The 24,544-nt window shown below is 34.4% G+C and overlaps 1 protein-coding gene across 1 annotated transcript; it reads right to left on the bottom strand.

The window, feature by feature from the left end:
• Nucleotides 1-19,755: 19,755 nt before the first annotated feature.
• LOC118482158 lies at nucleotides 19,756-23,993 on the bottom strand. The gene is made up of 2 exons (XM_035977694.1): nucleotides 23,000-23,993; nucleotides 19,756-22,257 (listed from the first exon to the last, which is right to left on the bottom strand). The coding sequence occupies exon 2, from the start codon at nucleotides 21,844-21,846 to the stop codon at nucleotides 20,935-20,937; it is 912 nt and encodes a 303-aa protein (XP_035833587.1). The 5' UTR covers nucleotides 21,847-22,257; nucleotides 23,000-23,993; the 3' UTR covers nucleotides 19,756-20,934.
• Nucleotides 23,994-24,544: the final 551 nt, after the last annotated feature.

Genomic DNA, 24,544 nt, shown 5'->3' with positions numbered 1-24,544 from the left:
TTCTTAAAAGTGCGCCTTTTAGCATAACTCTCATTCTAGGCCTCGGATTGACGTGAAACTTTGAGGACATGCTTATAATTTAACAAGCAAGGTTTTGGTCCGTTCACGTGTCCGAAATACTCGTTTTAATTTTAAAAGGCCGTTACGGTCAACTTTTAGGCGAATGACGGAAATACGTAAAAGACTCGGATAACTCATGAACCGACCACAGAGGCGTATACCAACATGTGACCTGGTCCTAAGAGAGTCCTAAGGTATATTTATACCTCACTAAAACGGGTCAGAACTGAAGTCAAAGCAAAAGTCAAACTTTTGCGACATTCGGCTCCGAACCGGTTCTATATAGTAAATGATCGATTCAAACGAGCGCAAACAGGTTTATATACTTATTATCATGTTTTATGATTATCAAAACAGGTTCCATAACATATATATTACAGATTATGCATAAATCGCTAAAATAGCTTTCTGTTGACTTTTAACCGCACGTTTGACTCGACATTTGACATAGTTAGAGTGGTGATCAGGGGGAACCATTTTAGAAGTTTAATACCCACATAAATACCAACTCATAACCATTTTTGATTCGTCATAAGACTGAATTATTTGCGAGTTATTGTAATGACAACCGTTAGTTACGACGGTTGCGTTTATGAGCTATAACTATGGAAATATGAAACCAAAATGGTTATGAACGACTTACAGAAGTTGCTTCTTGATTATAGAGCAGAAGAGAATGCTTGGGAGCACTTAGAATGATCAGAGAGGTGTTGTTTGATTTGTGGTAAACATATGCTCATAACCTTGGTATTTATAGCCAATGTCAAGGATGTATGATCATTACAACACCTACAACAGGTCAGGGGTGATGGGTAGATGTCCCCTAAGTGTTATGGGTCGAGCATAGGGTGCCCATGCCCATTTGTTGGTTGTTGATCATTCAAAAGCTCCAAAAGCCAAGTAGTTACTACAATTCTGCATCTGGGCACTTTACGCGGCCCGCATGGGAGTTCCCATACATTATAATGCGGGTCGCCTAAAGGTTAAGAAATCAGGCGAGTTAGTGAGGAGGCTCGCGGCCCGCCTCAACTAATCTCTAACCTTCACGCGGGTCGCCTAAGGTTAAGATTTCAGGATTTTTAAATCTTTTTGTAATAATTACAGAATCTGGCCATTAATAACGAAATCTTTCGTAATGATTCACCTGGCCTTTCGGTTTTGAAGGGGTAACTTTGCGGTTTGGCCCTCGGTTATTTACCGATAGGGGCCTCGTGTTAATTACCCGCATTATTAAGTCCCCGGTTTATTTATTAATTATATTGGAAAGCCTTAATTTTCACTGTTGACGCTTTTAACCCTTCTTCTACGAACTCGATCGTAACTTTCTCGTTTCATATCGAAACTTCGCGAAATTCATATATATTATTTTAGTGAGGGTATAATACCGTTACAAAGTTTTGGGAACGTTAAAGGGGCACTCAGAGGTATTATTAAACATGTTGACACAGTTAACCCCTGTAGTTTGTAATCTCTCACTTTCTTCCGCGTTTTGTTTTTGTACGATCTATAATTTATTCGTTTGAAGGTTTAAGCATTATTTAGGGGTACTATACAGTATATTTACCCTTGTTGACATTTATAACCCTCGAATTTATATACTTCAAGGTTTGTCAAAATTAGTCCTTTATTTATTATGGATGCCACGTGTAAACAAATGACACGTGTTAACACATCATTGGACACAAAATTTCGAGGTGTTACACGATGTAAAGCATAGGCCGATATTCTTTTAAGCATATCTCTTTCGGTTGTTATACTAAACCAAAATATAAACCGACCGAAACCCCGTAGCATAGCGCGGGTAATCTTACTCGTAATTCAAACAATTAATAGGTCGAATCTATAAAAAGTAGGAGAGTTCATGGCACCAATGTATTAGACTATAACTGGGAATTATAACTTTACTAGTTTATAAATCCGTGTATTGCACGGATTTAAAGATAAAAATAATGTAATTTTATTATGTGTAACCCAATTTATATAAATGATTTATTCTTATTAAATCAAACAATGTAAAATCAAGATACACATTACACTTATAAATTTCTAAACACTTCTTTATACAGGACATTTATAGTTTTATTTGTAATTTAACAATTCTCAGCAAGTATCAATAGCTTAAGGCTATCTCTACTTTTTACTATGGACAATGCCACACATTATTGGTCATGTGTAAAAACTGATTTTTTTAGAAACAAACCAACCTTACATAAAACTGTTCCTTAAAGAAATATTAAATATTAAATTAATAAATATGAAATAGCTAAAGATATTATTATTATTATTATTATTATTATTATTATTAAATTAATATTTTTTTTAATAAACTGCCAAGCCACGCCCCCAACCCAAGCCCCGCCATACCCCACGGACACGTCACTCACCGGTGGGGGGCTCCAACTCCACGTGTCAACTCATACCCCCAACCCAAGCCCCACCATACCTCACGATCTAATATAAATGACTATATGGCTACAAGATTAAATATTACAACATAACTATATTTAATCTTACACATGGCATATATTGAGACAGGAAGACATGCATCTTGTTTCTTTTTTAAAAAGTAATTATGAATATGTAGTGCTTGTTTTGAAGTATTGTCACAGTACTTGGCATATGTTGAGACAGGAAGACATGCATCTTGTTTCCATTTTTGCTTTACTACCAGTTCGGTACTACCACTGTTCTTTTGGTCAGTTTACAGTTTACATTTAAATATCATATCGGTACACTGTACTAGTTAATCAAATAAAACACAACTTATTATCTTTTTAGGGATCATGTCCAATCAATCAAAGGACACAGGTCTAGTACTTGAATATACAGGTTGATCATAAGCTCTAGCTATAACTTTTTGCTATATAAGGAACTATTTGATTAATTTCAACTCATATTTCAAGTTAACATCCGGATTCATTCAGATTGATTTAATTGCATTCAAGAACTTGAAAATGGTAATTTTTCCATTTCAATGTATGTTTGCCGATAGGCTTTATTTACTTTACTAACCACTTTTATTTATACATATATAGTTGAACATTCTGTTAGATGAAAAGTTTTTCAATTCATGTTTGGTACATGAAGAAAAAAAGAAAAATGACAAGAACTTCTTCTGTATGGATTGCTGCTTCAGTTTGTGCTGCCATTGTGTGATCCATCACAAGTCTCACAGGATTTTACAGGTTGTTTTTGAGGATTAATTGTTTTTTTTTTTTGTTACTTAGTTAAGGAGTTTTTTCCCAAACTAGTGTTGGTGAAAAACTTATTTACCAAAATGGGTGATTTGAAAATTATTTATCAAAATGGGTTTTTTTTTCTAAAATATCCTTTTTCTCACTCCTAATTGTATTGGATAGAATATCTTATATTTAAAAATATTTTTATTAACAATAGCTGAGGAAAAAAAATAGTAAAGTTTTAAAAAAGTTTTTGTTATCCAACTTTTTTCAAAATTAATAAAAAAAAGGTTTTTGGCTTTATATTTTAAACTATGACTAAGCGATTTAGGTTTAACATTACTGAAGGTGATTATTATTTTTTTGTTACTTTACGTAACAATGAATTCGAGAAGACATTTTAAATTGAATAAAGGTAAATATAGTATCAAATGTTGAACCATTTAAATTTATTTTTGTTCTTTTTCTGGTTTATGGATAAAAAAAATTAGAGAAAGTGATAAAACAATAGAAATGTTATAAACATATATTATTATATGGTTATCAACACTAAAAATAGATTAGCTTCTTCTTCAAGTTTTGTACTCCTATATATATATCTCTCTTGTATATCGTTGTAATACATACCTATCAATGAAATAATAATCTCTTTCTTCCTATATCTCATCTATATTGTTATGCTATTAGGTTAGTTTCACAACACGTTATCAGCACGAAGTGCTCTCTCCAAAAAACCCTATATTCGCTTCCATGTTATCCCACACCCCCCCCCCCAAAAAAAAAAGAACCTATTCTTGTTACCTGCGTTGTAAAATTGTGATAGGCACCGATGATCAAGAAGTTTTAACATTACGGGTGATCAGACATTGAGCCACCAGACAAACAGGAAAGCTGAGACAATCGACGCTAGCGTCACTCACAAAGGTAATCCTGAATTTTTTTTTAACTCTAGTCGTAATATATATTGCTTCTGAATTTTGTAGGGTTTTGGGTGGTAGTAGCTTTTTGTATATTGATAACAGAGCCATTGCAAATTAAATGACTAAATCGAAGATAACCTTTTTCTAGTGAGAAATTCCGGCGAGTCAGAAACGGAATAAAAAATTAATAGTTAAATCATAATCCTTAACGTCTTTAAAGAGTCAAATACATAAAATCGTTGTTTGAAAATCAAAATTTGTTGTCGGCCTCTATTTTTTTTAATCCATTATTTTTTTTTTGGAGAAATATTCAAACCAAGATAAAAACTTCATAAAACGTTGAAGTACCCTGATTCGAAACAACATCAGAAACATCTTTGATTTTCAAAACCAAAAAAAAAAATTATAAGAAAATTAAGGTTTCAAATAGAAAACGAAATTAAGTTTTCACGTTAAACACATATTCAATTTGAGAAGGAAATCAGACTCAAGCATATTTGCTTAAAGGAGTTAAAACAAAGGAATCAAACGATTCAGATGTAGAAAATCGTTCATTGGAGGAAAAGTTATTTTAAAGTAACCGTTGTTTTTGATGAATACTTTCAATCAGAATTTTAAAATATGATGAAAACTTTCAATTAGATTTTTAAAATATTAAGTTTTGTTTTAAAAAGAAAATATCAAAAATAAGTTTTGATTTTAAAGGGAAATACAATCTAGGTCAACCGTCGTACCTCCTCGACTCCGTTTCGCATTTACAACTTCCGGCCAATTCATAGCCATGGCGTCGTTTCGACAGAGGCGTCTCTAAGAATTCACGTACCCTGTTCAAGCTCGAAAAACTGTGTCCTTCCATAATGTTTTATTAGTGTTAAAAAAAATCAAATTAGTATTGAACTCAATAAACCTAATGCCAAGTGGGCTAAATTCTAAACCATAAAAAAATGATTTGTAAATGGGTCTATATTGGAGTTGGTATGTGTTTGTTTACTATTTAAAAAAAATAACATATATATATCGGATTTTTTTTAAATCACGTGCCCCTCGAAATCACGGGCCTTGTGTAGAAATCCTCCCCGCACACCATCATAGCCACCCATGCGTTTCGATATGTGTAGAATGGGTGTCAGTTGCTTTTTGTATAATTATATAATATAATTCAATGGTATAATTTGTGTTCTATACGTAACGATAATTTATATATAGAAAGACGTATCCAATAGAACAACTAAACCAAAGTTGTGGTTTATAATATCTCGCATGAAAAGAGTATAAATACGCTTAGACATGTCACCCCAAATGTGATACTCCTTAAATCTCATTATCAGCTTGTATAAGGTCATGATATTTTATATTGACAAATCTTATATGACTCGGCATTGTAATTACTTCTGAATTGATGTTGTGTGAAGAAAACTTTATTTATAAGGGAAAATCAGATGAAACAAATTTTGTTGGTCAAACCTTAGATATGCTCCCGAAGTAGCAATATCATTAAAAGGCTATTAAAGGTTTGTAGTGACTGGATATTCGTATGTTCGAGAAAATAATTGAAAATCATGAAACTTGTTTAGTTTTACTCTGATCCATGAGTTGAATATATATTTGATCATTGTGATCATGGATATAGTTAAGAAAATTCTAACGATAAGATCGATAATGGTCCTGGTAATAATGAGATAGACCACCAACGGTGGCACATAAAGGGAGTAATCATATGAGAATATATCATTGAAAGTTTGGGATGATAATATGACTTTCTCTCATATTTTATATGTTTATTATACAAACAACAAGTAGTACATCTACGATCATAAATAGAAGTTTATGGATCATGATATTTGATTGGCATGACCGGTTAGACCACTTCGAGTCAATGATGATGTGAAACATAATGAAGAACTGGAAGATTCTTCCTAACAATTAAAGATGTCTTTGCTCTCAAAAAGAAATTAATTATTTACCAACCAAGATAGGGTGTGAATCCCTAAATATTTTGGAATAAAGAAAGGATACGTATATCCAAACATGATACCATTTAGTGTTTTTAAATCGATGCATCGTCTAAATGGTTATCAAATCCACAACCTGGAGTTTGTGTGATTGTGGCTTAGCTAATGTGATAGCAAGCATATTAATCTAGATTGCTATATGTATTTTGGTAATAACGGTGAATTCAATTCTCAACTTATTAATGATATTGGAATAAATGTTGAACTTCATATAGCTTATGTTTATACAAGAATTGTTTTGTTGAGACGATCACTAAATGTTCACAATTGATTGCAAACCCAATGATCATAAGAGCAAGAGTTCATATTTGTATTTGGGTACATATGATTTTACATGTACACCATTAATTCACATCAAGTCAATATGTCATCATACTTCCCTCGTTATAGTTGGTTTTTGGTCAGGAACCAAATACGTCCCTTCTAAGAATTTAGTTGTGTGGTATATATAATATTGATCCACCACTAGCACAATGTTGTGCCCTCTAAAAGGGTTGAGAATATATGTTGGCTAAAAAATTAATTGTCTATAATTAAATACTTAAAGCCGTTGGTGAGAGACTTGATTACGGCTCATTCGTTTTCACTTTAGTGAATGAATGTTCCCAACATTAGGGGGAGATAACAAGCAGTTGGAAAGTGAAAAGTGGAATGAATTATCATGTCATTTTGATCCTTAGAATATAAACGGTGAATCGGAAGTGTAAAGGATAATTCATTTACCAATATTAAAGAACAAGTTACCTGACAAGTTCAATGACCTAAATAGAGTGACTAAGTCACATAATCAACTGCTTATGCTCCAGTCATATTTGTGTCCCAAGAGGACAACCAAATATTTTTGTAATGAGTCTATTGCACGCCTAAAGCGTAGTAGACTAGTTGATTCCAATAATAAAATTCCTCGAAAATTGGAGCAAGTAATTAAGATGGTCAAGTCGAGGTTATAGTAATAAGATCTCCTGAAGAGACAGTAGACATGATGGTTCAAGAAGAACCTCAGGTACCTGAAATTAAAGAGATCTCATTAATTTATATCATGTATATATATATATATATGGAATCAAATTAAAATCGACGTCGTAATACTTCTGTATATAAAATAGCGCTTGAAATGATAAAATGATAAGGATCAAAATTTAAGATCTGCCTATTAGAAATGATTGGCCAAAAGAGAAAAGGCGCAAATAAGGCAAGGTTGAATTCTCTAATGAAATAGAAAGTTTTCGAACCAACATCTATACAACTGAAGTTGTGAAATATGTTAGATATAAACGGTTTTTTTATTCGAATTATGTGAAAATCAAAATGAGTGATATAAGGAAAAATTGGTGGCACAAGGATTTTTGCAAAACCCATGATTGATTATAAAGAGACACATTCTCTATTGGTGGATGCAATGACTTTCCAATATTTTATTTGTCTGGTAATATAGAGAGAGAATTGATATGCGTCTTATTAATGTTATGTTACTTGATACTTAAAGTTTACATGAAAGTTCTTGAAGGATTTTAAATAATCATAATCATGTAACTCAAGTTCTCGAGAACAATATGATGGTTGTATACAAATTCATATTTGCATAGGTTGTATACAATTGGAATTCCGCATGAGTATCCCAAAGTATTTGAGTGCTTAAAATGTTAATTGAAACATCTTATGGATGTAATTCTTGTGCGCCAATAAACATACATAGAAAACTTGTGTCTGGTGTTTATGGCATCTCAATGTACAATGTAAGAGCGTTGTACAATATGGATTTTACAAACGAAGCAAGTGTTAAAGATATCCTTGCATATGATATAGAAATCTATGTGTTAAATAAGCAAATTTATGTAGCAAAACTCCTAAAGAGTGAATGCACATGCATATTTGAATAAGGTGAAAGAATTTCCTCATGCATTGGTAATGCTAGAAGCACTGGTATCAAAACGTAAAAAAAACGTACTATATGAGGTTGACAAATATGTATGGACTAAAATAGTCGGGTCGAGTATTGTATAACTCGAGATATTTAGACAAGAGGGATATAAGTTTGATAAAAATAGCCATATTTTATCAACATTTTTCTTTTATATCACAGTTTACAGTGATGATATCTACGCATTATCGAGAGAAATTATCGAGCTCTTAGAGGGAAATTTCTATTAAAGACCTTGGCATAATGTAATTATTTCTTGACCTACATTTCGAGCATATATCGGGTCATTTTATTATTAGAAAGATTATCTTTTGAGTACGTTAAAAGTTATTCAATCACTTGTTATAAGAAATAAATATGATCATCTCTCTACCAAAGTAGAGATTCTCATTCTAGAGTACCATAGTTAAATGAATTTATGCATTAACATGTATTGCTAGTTATGATGATCATAATATCTTTCACTTGAACTTATTGTCATGATATAGTCTGTGTCAAGCTAGGAGACATTGGAATGAGTTGAAACAAACATTTCAGGTATGAACGATATTTGATTATATTTTACTAACCCATGAAAACAAGTTTGGTTAGTCTTGTAGATTTGAGAATGTAACATAGCACAATCGTGGATCGTATGATATTTATTTTTCGAAAGGAAGCACCAAGAGTCTCATCTGAAGATCAGACAGCATTGCTTAGCATAAAGGATTGTACTTCAAGGGATCAAGCGACATTCTATTGGATACAAAAGCTTTGAGCAACATTCAGGGAAGATCAGCACACGTTACTTAAAGGATATTTATTCAAATGAGGGGGAGTATCATACAAGTTGCACTTTTTTCTCTTCACTGGGTTTTATTCCATTTGTAGTAAGGTTTTTAATAAGACAAGATTATCAGGGGGAGACAATACGCACTGCACTCTTTTTCCCTTAGCTATGGTTTTGTCCCAATGGGTTTTCCTAGCAAGGTTTTTAATGAGGCAGCATCTCCATGCGTATTAGGTTGATAACCAAGGGGGAGTGTTATAAACATATATTATTATATGGTTATCAACACTAAAAATAGATTAGCTTCTTCTCCAAGTTTTGTACTCCTATATATATCTCTCTTGTATATCGTTGTAATACATACCTATCAATGAAATAATAATCTCTTTCTCCCTATATCTCATCTATATTGTTATGCTATTAGGTTAGTTTCACAACAAGAAAGAACATTTGTGTGATTAAACTTTTAAAAGAAAACAAAATCGTCTCAAGCCAGCTTAAAATCGAGAAACAAAAGATCTTTTTTCTTTAAAATTGGAAAGAAAAAAAACTAAAGTTTTTACAAAAGAAAATATTTTAAGAAAATATAATAAATATGAAAGAATAAATAATGTCTTTTTTAAGAAACATTTAAAATAGTTAAAGAAATCATGTAATTAAAGAATTTATAAAGTATATTAATTTTTTATAGAATTTCATGATTAAACAAAATGTTTTATAATTGTTTTTAAAGCTTTACTATTTTTTTCTGAACATATTTTTAAACATAAGATATTTCTATCTATTATAAATAGGAGTGAGAAAAAGTATAATTTAGAAAAATACCCATTTTGGTAAATAATTTTCAAATCACCCATTTTGGTAAATAAGTTTTCCACCAACACTAGTTTGGGAAAAAAAACTCCTTAGTTAAGAAGCTTTTTCAAAGTACTAATTAATATATACATACATGCTGTTCATTTTAGATAAGGAGGTATATGTATAATGATGTTTTACGCTTGAAAGAAGCACTAGAGATTTTTGATTGCTCTCGAATTCAAGTAAGTTGAGATGATAGGTATCGTTTATATTTGTGTGTTCACTTTTTTGAATTTTCGCATTTAAAACTGATACTCTATATTTTGAAAACAAAATTACCATTACAACTTCGATTTTCTATAGATTAATTACATTTAGTTTCTAAGTGTGAGGTTCATTGGGGAACACTAAAAAAGTGGGAAACCGACTCAAACGAACTTCGCCGAACCCTAGCTAGGATCTTTTAACCCTGAACACTAGATCATAACCCCTAAACCCTAAATATATTAGGGTTTGGCTTTTAGGGTTTAGCTTTAGGCTTTAGCTTTAGGGTTTAGCTTTAATGTTTAGATTTAGGTTTAGGGTTTAGCTTTTAGGGTTTAGCTTTTAGGGTTTATAGTTTAGATTTTACGGTTTAGCTTAGGTTTTAGCCTTATTTTTTAACTTTAGGGTTTAAAGTTTAGGAGTTAGGATTTTTTCTTTTTGGGAAACGGGGAATCCCCGGGTAAATTTTATTAATATTTCAAAAACAAAATTACAAACAAAGCATCTTCGTTTAAAGGCAACTAGCCAAAAAAAACAAAGTGCTAAAAAAAGAAACATACAATTCAAAGACCAAACTAAAAAAAAAGCTAAAATTTGGAGCCTAACTTCATAAAGCGCGCCATTTCATCGGTCTCCGACTCCACCTCTGCTTCATCTCCATTTAGTTTTGTCAAGCTATCATAGTATTTTCTCATATTTTCGGACCAAACATTATAATCTTCAATCTTCGGGCGGGTGCTAGTTTCCACAAACTTTTTAACCGCCTCGATTTCATGTTCCCACATCCCAAGATCCGTGTCATAACACTCCTCTTCGTCTCTTAACTTTCCAAAACTGTTTTTTGTGCTAATATTTGAGCTAGGCCCAGGCCCAAAAGCTTGTTTTGATACATCAAAATATCCACTTCCTTTGGACTTCACTGTTTGGCCCATAAGAGTTTCTAAAATCGGCCCATCATATTTTAATAACTGATCATGCATACTTGGATTCACCAAACCAACATCTGGGCTGTTAGCAGCCTTCAAAGGGCCTGTTACAATTTTATCTGAGCCCACAAGTCTGTTTTGGGGTCCAGCAGCCCTTAAAGGAGGAAATTCAACAAGCCCAACATCAACCGAGCCCAGTTCAGCACTGTTATGAAGCCCAGCAGCCTTATCGCCGGGCTTCTTTTGATCGTTACCTTCATTTGAGCCCATAACACGCAGTCGAGTTTGACCAGAATTCAGCCCAACCTGACGTGATGGGCCAGGTTCTGAAATAATGGGCCCAGTTTTTGTTTTTTTTTTGGCCTGCCAAATCGGGGTTTTCCCTTTGTTTTGAGCCTTTGACTTTTTTTACAACCTTCACAAAAATATCATTTTGGGCCGAGACCAATTCAGCACCACCATTCTTTTTATTTTTATCCAATTCTTTCTTTTGAACAGCATCCATATTCAACCCACATTTATCATATGAGTGTCCAAATACTTCACATAAAGCACAACAAGGAGGTTTCCATTTATATGACAAATCAAGAAAATAAGACTTACCCGGGATTCCATCACGTTTAGGAAGATTAATTTTAACTTTGTCCTGAAGACCATTTGAAGCATTTGCATCCACTAGAATCCTAAGTTTAACGGCCCTTCTTTAGTTTCACACCTTTTAAACGTGGCTTGATCAAGTATTAGTGGTTTCCCAACACAACTGACAATTTGTCCTATATTTCCTCCATTCCACAAACTAAGCGGTAAGTCTTTTATTGCCACCCAAATTGGAACCGTTTTCGGGTTCGGTTTACACAAAACAACATTCGGATCCCAAATTTGTAATACAAGCGGAACATTATCCACCAACCACGGGTTTCTTTCAAGAACTTGTAGCATCCCATCTTCATGATCAAATTTAAAAAAGAAATATCCATTTCTATTCATATTTATCGACTTAAGCCCATACTTATGCCACATCTTAATTAAATTCTCTTTCACAACCCGAAAAGGCATAACGGCCCCAATAAAGTATCCATAAAGTTGAAACACATCAGATGTGTACGACTTTTTCATAAAATGTCCCTCAATGTTTACCTCAAAAACTCCTTCTGCATTACGCTTAGGACCTTCATACGCCAAACGTGTTTCCCCATCAACAACAACATCATCCCCTCTAAGCAACTTTTGAAACAATTCATGATTCCAATATTTAGTTCCCCTAAGAGGATCAATTTCCGGTACATCTTCCTTAAAATGAATAACAGTTTCAAATTGTCCAAACTTCATAATACGAGAAAGTTTTTGGGCCGAACCTTGCACTATATCCGCAAACGTCACCTTCTTTTGAACCTTGGCTTGAACAGCCGGCTCTGCTACAGCAACATCTGGCCTTGGATCATTAATATTTTCCGAACTGGGCCCAGATCCAATAATATCTCCATCATTATTTATAACAGGCCCACCAAACTGCAGACTACTAACATTAGCCGAAGATTCAATTGCATCAGTGATTGGGCTGACATTAGAACAAGGCCCAGTATCATTACATGGGCTAATTAAAATATTCAGATCATTTCCTGTTTGGTCCACATGCGCAGAACCCATGGAAGCCTCATCCAACCGTTGATCAACAATTACATCTGACGGTCCACAATTAGGAGTTATGATTTAAGGTTTAGGGTTAAGAGATCTTAGTTAAGGTTCGACGAGCCGGTTCCAACGCCGCTGGAATGAGTCCAATCGGAGTTCGTTTGAGTCGGTTCCCCGCTGTTCCCCACTTTTTTAGTGTTAATGAACCTTCCCCTAGTTTCTAACATAAAATGTGATATTTTCTACTGTCCGAAGGTTTAATACCCTGGTTATATGTGACTAATGTGGATGATGTTTTGTAATGCGTAGAAATTCAACAAATAAACAAATTTAAAAAACAAACAAAAAGAATTTCTTCACATTGGGTGCTTTTGAAATATGATTATACCTGATAAAAAAAACAGTATAAGACTCTTGATATCCTTGTATAAACGCACCTGCATGCCACAACATGTGAATTAAAACTAACAAAGCTAATAAAACCCTGAGCTAATTGTATGGAAGAAGAACATAGAAAATAGAGTATGTACGAAATCAAGTGCAAAGTGCACAGGAACACTCGGAAGCTTAAAGTAGTGGCTCGAATAAATAAATAAACATGTTTGTAAAATAAAATCATAACATTTCTCGACTGTAAATTACGGGGTTTATCCCGAATTATAAATAAATAAAACGCGGGCATTTTCAAATTTAAAACGATCATGTTAAAGACTTCCGCTGTAAATACAAATACCACGGGTTTTCTGTCCCGCGGCTCCTGAACCGGGTCAAACCGGGCACGGGGGCCGTGACAAATATGTAGTGCTTGTTTTGAAGTATTGTCACAGTACTTGGCATATGTTGAGACATGAAGACATGCATCTTGTTTCCATTTTTGCTTTACTACCAGTTCGGTACTACCACTGTTCTTTTGGTCAGTTTACAGTTTACATTTAAATATCATATCGGTACACTGTACTAGTTAATCAAATAAAACACAACTTATTATCTTTTTAGGGATCACGTCCAATCAATCAAAGGACATAGGTCTAGTACTTGAATATACATGTTGATCATAGGCTCTAGCTATAACTTTTTGCTATATAAGGAACTACTTGATTAATTTCAACTCATATTTCAAGTTAACATCCGGATTCATTCAGATTGATTTAATTGCATTCAAGAACTTGAAAATGGTAATTTTTCCATTTCAATGTATGTTTGCCGATAGGCTTTATTTACTTTACCAACCACTTTTATTTATACATATATAGTTGAACATTCTGTTAGATGAAAAGTTTTTCAATTCATGTTTGGTACATGAAGAAAAAAAGAAAAATGACAAGAACTTCTTCTGTATGGATTGCTGCTTCACTTTGTGCTGCCATTGTGTGATCCATCACAAGTCTCACAGGATTTTACAGGTTGTTTTTGAGGATTAATTGTTTTTTTTTTTTTGTTACTTAGTTAAGGTGTTTTTTCCCAAACTAGTGTTGGTGAAAAACTTATTTACCAAAATGGGTGATTTGAAAATTATTTATCAAAATGGGTTTTTTTTTCTAAAATATCCTTTTTCTCACTCCTAATTGTATTGGATAGAATATCTTATATTTAAAAATATTTTTATTAACAATAGCTGAGGAAAAAAAAATAGTAAAGTTTTAAAAAAGTTTTTGTTATCCAACTTTTTTCAAAGTTAATAAAAAAAGGTTTTTGGCTTTATATTTTAAACTATGACTAAGCGATTTAGGTTTAATATTACTGAAGGTTATTATTATTTTTCTGTTACTTTACATAACAATGAATTCGAGAAGACATTTTAAATTGAATAAAGGTAAATATAGTATCAAATGTTGAACCATTTAAATTTATTTTTGTTCTTTTTCTGGTTTATGGATTAAAAAAAATTAGGGAAAGTGATAAAACAATAGAAAGAACATTTGTGTGATTAAACTTTTAAAAGAAAACAAAATCGTCTCAAGCCAGCTTAAAATCGAGAAACAAAAGATCTTTTTTCTTTAAAATTGGAAGAAAAAACTAAAGTTTTTACAAAAGAAAATATTTTAAGAAAATATAATAAATATGAAAGAATAAATAATGTCTTTTTTAAGAAACATTTAAAATAGTTAAAGAAATCATGTAATTAAAGAATTTATAAAGTATATTAACTTTTTATAGAATTTCATGATTAAACAAAATGTTTTATAATTTTTTTTAAAGCTTTACTATTTTTTTCTGAACATATTTTTAAACATAAGATATTTCTATCTATTATAAATAGGAGTGAGAAAAAGTATAATTTAGAAAAATACCCATTTTGGTAAATAATTTTCAAATCACCCATTTTGGTAAATAAGTTTTCCACCAACACTAGTTTGGGAAAACACTCCTTAGTTAAGAAGCTTTTTCAAAGTACTAATTAATATATACATACATGTTGTTCATTTTAGATAAGGAGGTATATGTATAATGATGTTTTACGCTTGAAAGAAGCACTAGAAATTTTTAATTGCTCTCGAATTCAAGTAAGTTGAGATGATAGGTATCGTTTATATTTGTGTGTTTACTTTTTTGAATTTTCGCATTTAAAACGGATACTCTATATTTTGAAAACAAAATTACCATTACAACTTTGATTTTCTATAGATTAATTACATTTAGTTTCTAAGTGTGAGGTTCATTGGGAAACACTAAAAAAGTGGGAAACCGGCTCAAACGAACTTCGCCGAACCCTAGCTCGGATCTTTTAACCCTGAACACTAAATCATAACCCCTAAACCCTAAATATATTAGGGTTTGGCTTTTAGGGTTTAGCTTTAGGTTTTAGCTTTAGGGTTTAGCTTTAATGTTTAGATTTAGGGTTTAGGGTTTAGCCTTTAGGGTTTAGCTTTTAGAGTTTATAGTTTAGATTTTACGGTTTAGCTTAGGTTTTAGCCTTATTTTTTAACTTTAGGGTTTAAAGTTTAGGAGTTAGGATTTTTTTCTTTTTGGGAAACGGGGAATCCCCGGGTAAATTTTGTTAATATTTCAAAAACAAAATTACAAACAAAGCATCTTCGTTTAAAGGCAACTAGCCAAAAAAACAAAGTGCTAAAAAAAGAAACATACAATTCATTATTATTTAAAATGAGGTTTCTGAGTTCTACAGGAAGTCTGAGTTTCCCGAACAGTTTATAAAGTCTAAAATACTCTATTTATTATTTAAAATCAGTAGCAACTAGAATCGGGTCAAAAGACCTTGTAGAACTCGAGTTATGCTCGTAAAGGGTATATTCGGTATTTACCGAACCGATGCCATAACCGCAGGTTATGAGCGGGTTAAAAATGATTAAAAATCTTTAAAATTTCTAAATATTATTTTACATCAGTGTGTAAAAAGTTTGGTGTCGAAATCTGGGTTTAGATAGGCGTTATGCTAATTGCGCCATTGAATTACTAAAAATTCCGTAATTGCGCTATTTAGCATAACTCCTATTCTGGACCTCGGATTGACGTGAAATTTTTGGGACATGCTTAGAATTCAGTAACTAAAGTTATGGTTCTTTCACATGTCCGAAATTCTCGTTTTAAAATGTAAAGGGCGTTACGGTCAACTTTTAAGCAATTAACGGAAATGTGTAAAAGACTCGGACAAACAACGAACCGGTCACAGAGGGTTATACCATCATGTAACCTGATCCTAAGAGAGTCCTAAGGCATATCTAAATCATACCATAACGGGTCAGAACTGAAGTCAAAGCGAAAGTCAAAGCTTTGCGACTTTCGGTTCCGAACCGAGTCTAAACATCAAATGGTCGGATCAAACAAGCTTAGACTAGTTAATATACTTATTATCATGTTTTATGAGTGTTAAAACGGATTACGCACCATCTACATTACTGATTATGCATAAAATCGCAAAAAGGCATTCTGTTGACTTTTTCTAAGCAAGTTTGACTCGTCATTCGGACTAGTTAGATTGGGAATCAGAGGGTGCCCTTTTAGGGGTTTAAAGCCCACATGATTACCAACATATAACTACCTTCGATTCGACAAATCATTGGACCATTCGTGATTTATCGCAAAGTCAATCGTTAATTACGAAGGATTGACTTTTAAGCTAAACTATGCAAAAACTAAACCACAAAGGGTTAGGCAAACTTACAGAAGCTTGGTGCACGACTAGAGATGATAGAGGAATGCTTTAGAGCTCCAGAGATGATCAAGAAAGCAGGTTTGAGGTGTGTTTCAAATGTGTGCAATGCATTGCCTTTTATAGTGAAATTTCATGCACAAGATCATTACAACTCATCCTATAATTGCTTATGGATGATCAGCAGGTGTCCCTGAGTGCTAGGGGACATGTAGGGGGCGCCCATGCTTCAATTAATGCATCCAAGATCGTTTACAAGCTCAAACAGTGAATCTGTCCAAGTTTTCTACCTCTGGGAGGCTCACGCGGCCCGCTTTAAGATTCAAGCTGGGCTCACGCGGGCCGCCTGAATCCTAATGTCAGTAAACGAATCTGCAGGTGGCTCGCGGCCCGCATTAGCTTGCTGGTTTCTTTAACGCGGCCCGCCTGAGGCCTGTAATTCAAGATTTTCAAATCTTTTGTAATGATTAGCCTGACCTTTCTGTTTTGAAGGGGTAACTTTGTGATTTGGGCCTCGATTATTTACGAATAAGGGCCTCGCGACTTTTACCCGTGTTGTTAAGTCCCCGGTTAGTTTAATTACTATCCGAAAAGCCTTAACTTTTATTGTTGACGCTTTTAACCCCAAGCATACGAATTTGATTATAACTTTCTCGTTTTAAAACGGAACTTCACGAAATTTATATCGTATATTCTAGTGAGTGTAATTTACTATTACAAAGTCTCGGGTTTGTCAAAAGGTCACTCAGAGGTATAAATTAAACATGTTGACACATTTAACCCTTGTAGTTTGTAATCTCTCACTTTCTTCCGCGTTTCGCTCCGTACGATCCATGATTTATTCGTTTGAAGGTACGAGCATCAATTAGGGTTATTACTGTATATTCACCCCTCGTTGACATTTCTAACCCTCGAATTTACATACTTTCAAGGTTTGTCAACTTTAGTCCTTTATTTAGTATTTTATACCACGTGTAAACTTATGACACGTGTCAATACTTTATTGGACACAAAATTTCGAGGTGTTACAACATTAGTATAATATATTTAAACATCTTGTCATTATATGTTTTCTGTTCATGTTCACTTGTCTTCTCAGAAATTAAGAATTAATTTGGCAACCTTAAATGTTATAAAGAAACGTTAGCTCTGCGTAGGGATGAGCATTTGGTACCGGGTAAAAGTCTTTTGATTACCTCGAGCGGCCAGTAAAAGTTGCAAGATTAAAAATTTTAAATATTGATGGTCAGTGACAAAAGACAGTATCCCAAAGTAATTGATGTACTTTAACCTATAACTGTTTAATGTTGTTGAAAAAGAGGTTTAGTCTGGAAGTTTATATGTTTATATGTTTTTAAAATATTGATGGTCACAGCCCAAGATAGTTTTCACAAAATTATGGGTCGAAATGCTAACAACCGTTCCAGGGAAGGACAAGCCAAATGGGCTGGTTTGACAGTTTTGACAGCTCGGTTTCGTCGGTTTGAACCAATTTATTATACAAAATGATCAGTTTACTAAAAAAATTACAAATGATTAGAAGAATCATAATTATAATATACGCATACAGAACTACATGTTCGAAAATTTTAAAATATATATAAATACTAAAATTAAATGGTCAATTCGGTTTATACGTTCAGTTCAACGTTCCAAACCAACCCCAAAGGTTAAACCCGCAACTCGTCAAAACCGAACCGCCTGTATCTCAAACGAGCTGACTTGCTGATACGTGGTCGAATAACGGTGCTTGTATATCTCTATGTTTGGGTTTTTACTCGACTTTTAATCTTGAAAAACCTACTTTTAATTAGATTTGTGTTTTGCAGGTTTAACGAAGTTTAAGGTGCTTTTCAGGAGCTTTACGAGCCATCGGGATGAAAAACGGATAATCGGGACGCGTTGCGGATCAAATGGGAGTGCAAAATGGAAAATTGGAGATTTGAAGTTGGAGAGGTCGTCGCCGACGGGCTCTAGGCCGTCCGGGACGGGCTCTAGAAACTCCCGTCGGCCAACTTTGCCCGTAACCAGTCAAACAAGCCGTCGGAGAAAATCAGCAAATCTAGAGGGCGTCGGCGACGGGGTCTGGGCCGTCGGCCACGGGCTCCCGTTTGTTCAATTGCAAAACTTGTGTTTTCTTGATATTTTGACGAGTTGAAACGGTTCCGGGGGCCATTATTCGAGAGTTACGAGTCATGTGGGTTATAAACATCATCTAATCATCATCTAAGATACACACCTACCTCTCTAATCCACACCTAACATCTTTCTTTCACCTCTAACATAAAAACCCTAACCAATTCTCCATAATCCCTAACCTTCAATCATTCCACCATCACCACCATTTTCAACCTTCCATCATCACCTTCAACCCTAACCTCCACCACTCTTGAAGACTCAAGGTCATGGCTCCGTGTTTGTGTTCGTTGGCCGGTGATCGCGTTCACCCAACCATGAGCGGCTAGTCTCTTCGGTTTCACCCTAGTGTAGGTAGTTGTATTTTCTAGGGTTTATGCATTTGTTCTTTGATTCGAATTTGTGACAACTTGTATTGATTTTTGAAACCACTGACAATATATTACATTTGTTTCGTATTCGTAAATTGTCGAACGATGTTAAAAGTTATGACTTTGCGAAATGGTTATGTGTAGTTATGCGTTGTCGTGGTTAGGATTTACTTGTGTTGCTTACAAAGTGCATTCTTGTCCGTTCTTCGGGACGTTGATAGTTATTGGCACCTAAGTCACGGTACACTAAATCCGCTAATCGCATGCAATTGAGTTGAATTAAAACATGTAGGAACCCTAGGACTTACAATTACCGAAACCGGGTGTGATCCGTATTCTTAATTCCTGTTTTCAATTAAGTAGTTTAGTTAATAAATCATTGTTTTTGATAACATCAATTTGTCGGTTCATTCCGATTTAATTTAAAAACCAAACAAATAAATAAAAATAGCAATCTTCATAATCATCTTGTACATTATTTGTAAATAGTCTAACTAATCAAACGGGTCGTGCAACACTGACCACCTGCTATTTGTGGATTCGATACCCGACTTACCCTAGCTACCTAAGTTTACTTGGGTTTTTGACTGATCGGGACGACACGGTCATGTCAAAATGGCGCCGTTGCCGGGGAGCTAGTGCGCTTAGTATTTCATTACTTGTTCGATTTTAGTTTAGTTTATTTTCTTTCCTTTTTGTTGTACATTTGTGATTTTACGTCGGGTGGTCGAGTTTATTGTGCCGGTACATGTTTTGCAGGTACCATCTTTCAATATGAATTGGGTAGATGATGATCCGTGTGAGTGTTGCGGAAGCGGAAAGCATTATTTAGTTTTGTCAAGCTATCATAGTATTTTCTCATATTTTCGGACCAAACATTATAATCTTCAATCTTCGGGCGGGTGCTAGTTTCCACAAACTTTTTAACCGCCTCGATTTCATGTTCCCACATCCCAAGATCCGTGTCATAACACTCCTCTTCGTCTCTTAACTTTCCAAAACTGTTTTTTGTGCTAATATTTGAGCTAGGCCCAGGCCCAAAAGCTTGTTTTGATACATCAAAATATCCACTTCCTTTGGACTTCACTGTTTGGCCCATAAGAGTTTCTAAAATCGGCCCATCATATTTTAATAACTGATCATGCATACTTGGATTCACCAAACCAACATCTGGGCTGTTAGCAGCCTTCAAAGGGCCTGTTACAATTTTATCTGAGCCCACAAGTCTGTTTTGGGGTCCAGCAGCCCTTAAAGGAGGAAATTCAACAAGCCCAACATCAACCGAGCCCAGTTCAGCACTGTTATGAAGCCCAGCAGCCTTATCGCCGGGCTTCTTTTGATCGTTACCTTCATTTGAGCCCATAACACGCAGTTGAGTTTGACCAGAATTCAGCCCAACCTGACGTGATGGGCCAGGTTCTGAAATAATGGGCCCAGTTTTTGTTTTTTTGGGCCTGCCAAATCGGGGTTTTCCCTTTGTTTTGAGCCTTTGACTTTTTTTACAACCTCCACAAAAATATCATTTTGGGCCGAGACCAATTCAGCACCACCATTCTTTTTATTTTTATCCAATTCTTTCTTTTGAACAGCATCCATATTCAACCCACATTTATCATATGAGTGTCCAAATACTTCACATAAAGCACAACAAGGAGGTTTCCATTTATATGACAAATCAAGAAAATAAGACTTACCCGGGATTCCATCACGTTTAGGAAGATTAATTTTAACTTTGTCAGGAAGACCATTTGAAGCATTTGCATCCACTAGAATCCGAGCAAAGTTTAACGGCCCTTCTTTAGTTTCACACCTTTTAAACGTGGCTTGATCAAGTATTAGTGGTTTCCCAACCCAACACAACTCACAATTTGTCCTATATTTCCTCCATTCCACAAACTAAGCGGTAAGTCTTTTATTGCCACCCAAATTGGAACCGTTTTCGGGTTCGGTTTACACAAAACAACATTCGGATCCCAAATTTGTAATACAAGCGGAACATTATCCACCAACCACGGGTTTCTTTCAAGAACTTGTAGCATCCCATCTTCATGATCAAATTTAAAAAAGAAATATCCATTTCTATTCATATTTATCGACTTAAGCCCATACTTATGCCACATCTTAATTAAATTCTCTTTCACAACCCGAAAAGGCATAACGGCCCCAATAAAGTATCCATAAAGTTGAAACACATCAGATGTGTACGACTTTTTCATAAAATGTCCCTCAATGTTTACCTCAAAAACTCCTTCTGCATTACGCTTAGGACCTTCATACGCCAAACGTGTTTCCCCATCAACAACAACATCATCCCCTCTAAGCAACTTTTGAAACAATTCATGATTCCAATATTTAGTTCCCCTAAGAGGATCAATTTCCGGTACATCTTCCTTAAAATGAATAACAGTTTCAAATTGTCCAAACTTCATAATACGAGAAAGTTTTTGGGCCGAACCTTGCACTATATCCGCAAACGTCACCTTCTTTTGAGCCTTGGCTTGAACAGCCGGCTCTGCTACAGCAACATCTGGCCTTGGATCATTAATATTTTCCGAACTGGGCCCAGATCCAATAATATCTCCATCATTATTTATAACAGGCCCACCAAACTGCAGACTACTAACATTAGCCGAAGATTCAATTGCATCAGTGATTGGGCTGACATTAGAACAAGGCCCAGTATCATTACATGGGCTAATTAAAATATTCAGATCATTTCCTGTTTGGTCCACATGCGCAGAACCCATGGAAGCCTCATCCAACCGTTGATCAACAATTACATCTGACGGTCCACAATTAGGAGTTAGGATTTAGGGTTTAGGGTTAAGAGATCTTAGTTAAGGTTCGACGAGCCGGTTCCAACGCCGCTGGAATGAGTCCAATCGGAGTTCGTTTGAGTCGGTTCCCCACTTTTTTAGTGTTAATGAACCTTCCCCTAGTTTCTAACATAAAATGTGATATTTTCTACTGTCCGAAGGTTTAATACCCTGGTTATATGTGACTAATGTGGATGATGTTTTGTAATGCGTAGAAATTCAACAAATAAACAAATTTAAAAAACAAACAAAAAGAATTTCTTCACATTGGGTGCTTTTGAAATATGATTATACCTGATAAAAAAACAGTATAAGACTCTTGATATCCTTGTATAAACGCACCTACATGCCACAACATGTGAATTAAAACTAACAAAGCTAATAAAACCCTGAGCTAATTGTATGGAAGAAGAACATAGAAAATAGAGTATGTACGAAACATGATATCACCACTTGATATCTTTGTCTAAGACCATGCGTAGTCGTTGGGGTGAATAATGCCCCACCCTAGGGCGTTTTGCGCCATGTGGCAGCCCAGTCAGCAATGGGGCATTGTTGGGCGTTTTTACAAAAGGGGTGTAGTGGGGATTGTGAGGCATTATGGTCAGGTTATTCCCCCATTTGGCGTGATTTAAAACACGCTGAGGGGCTTTTTTTGCAAGATCACGCCCAGGGGGTGGGGGTGGGGCAATATTGGGTGTTATTGAGGGAAAATTTTGAAAAAACAACGCCCACTACGCATGGTCTAGGAGTCATGATCTAAAAATTGGGATTAATCGCCAATTAATTGACAATTAATTCCTAATCTAGTAATCATGATGTAAAAATCGGGATTAATTGCCAATTAATTGATGAATAATGGTCAAAATCAGTGAAAGATATATAGTCAAAATCTTTTAAGGATTTTAAAAAATATACTTATTAATCAGATTCGATTAATAAGTTCTAAAGATTATGTACAAAAATTTGTATATGCATATATAAGTTTGAAAAATTACATATAAAATTCTTATCCGATTAATCGCTAGTCAGTATCCACAAGGTTTCGTGTTGAAGTAGAGAAAAAGAGATAAAATGAACTTACAGGCATTGTTTTATTTTGTTAATTGCTAGTCGTACACAACTAACAGTGAGAGAGTTGTATTACTACGCCAGAGGCGGCAAATCCCAATCCCAATCAGAGGTGGTTCACGGGGTAAATGCTTGGTTTGCGGTCAAAGCATCAACTCATCCTTTGCTTACTGCTCAATGGGTTGCAAGGTTTTGTGTTCAACTATCTCTTCCGTAACTACACTTATATTTAAAGTATCATATTCATAACGAAAAACATAGCATTTAGATTAGAATTCTCAGCTTCATCCATATAATTTAACTAAACTACACATTTATCCCCCTCTTAAATTCCTCATACCCATCTCTATTCAATTAGTAATGATATTCATTTTTAATATTTTTTTTTAAATGGTTGCGAGTGAGGGAGACAGGAAAAGGTAATGAGTGAGTGAGGCAAATACACATCCCCATTAAAATCACCAATGCATTTTGAGCTTATTGTTAGTGGATCAGAGTAGATCAGAGAAGAACTCTACAACTAAGCATGTCCAGGTGGAATTAATAACAAGAGAGGAGACTTCTTGGGAAGTCTCCATTTAGGCAACAAAAAACAAATACGTGATTAGTTGATAAAACGGACAATTTAAGTACAGTAGACCAGATATTACACTTGTAAACCATGAACAAAAAAATGAAGCCTATTAAGTAGGGATGCAAATTAACTGAAGGTACACAAACACTTACCGAACGAGATAAATGTTTAAATGTTTTCACGTTCAGTTCAATTACTTAAGGCTGCAAATTAAAGACGAAGCCAATAAAGAAAGTATCATTTAACATCTTTAAGCCATTTTTGTTCGTTGTTAAGGAAATAAAGGTGTTCATGAATTGTTCACAAACATTTACCAATTGAAATTTTCTTTTCGTGTTTTTAATTAAGGAAATGAATGGGTTCGTGTCTATTCACTAATTTTTGGTAACAAACACAAAAAAAAAAAAAAAAAAAAAAAAAAAAAAGGTTCATGAACAAAAAGATTTCGATTTGCGTAAGGTTGTGAACGCCTCTACACTCGGTAAAAGAAACTTCCGTTTTAAATATTAATATTTTTCTGTCCAAAACAAATAAATTGTTAAAAAGGTATGTGACATACAATACAGTAATATATATGTTAAATATTTTATTGGTGGAAATTTTACAGTAGTAAAATGATACATTAAAATAAAAAACCCTAATGAGCCTTCAAAGTTCAAACACTAATGAACACATTTCCTAACGTTCTCGAACATACATGCATAACAAAGAACACTTGTGCTTTCTAGGTTTATAATCTGATTTTTTGCCTGACCTGGATACTAGTTCAACAATTTATTTGTCAACTTTCCCCTGGAAATATTTATTCTGTAATTATATAATCCTTTAGTATGTTGACACTTATATTTGTCCTTGTATATTGGTTTATAACAGTTCAGTGCGGTTAGGGCATCGGATTGTGAACAAAGAGTGTGTGCCAAGAGTTCACAAGATCCTGAGGGGAGCTTAATTGTATCTGGTCCTGCTGCTGAATCGCATGCATCC

This window comes from Helianthus annuus, chromosome 9 (genome assembly GCF_002127325.2).
Source record: "Helianthus annuus cultivar XRQ/B chromosome 9, HanXRQr2.0-SUNRISE, whole genome shotgun sequence".
Taxonomy (NCBI): Eukaryota; Viridiplantae; Streptophyta; class Magnoliopsida; order Asterales; family Asteraceae; genus Helianthus; species Helianthus annuus.
This window is presented reverse-complemented; position numbering and strand designations above follow the sequence as displayed.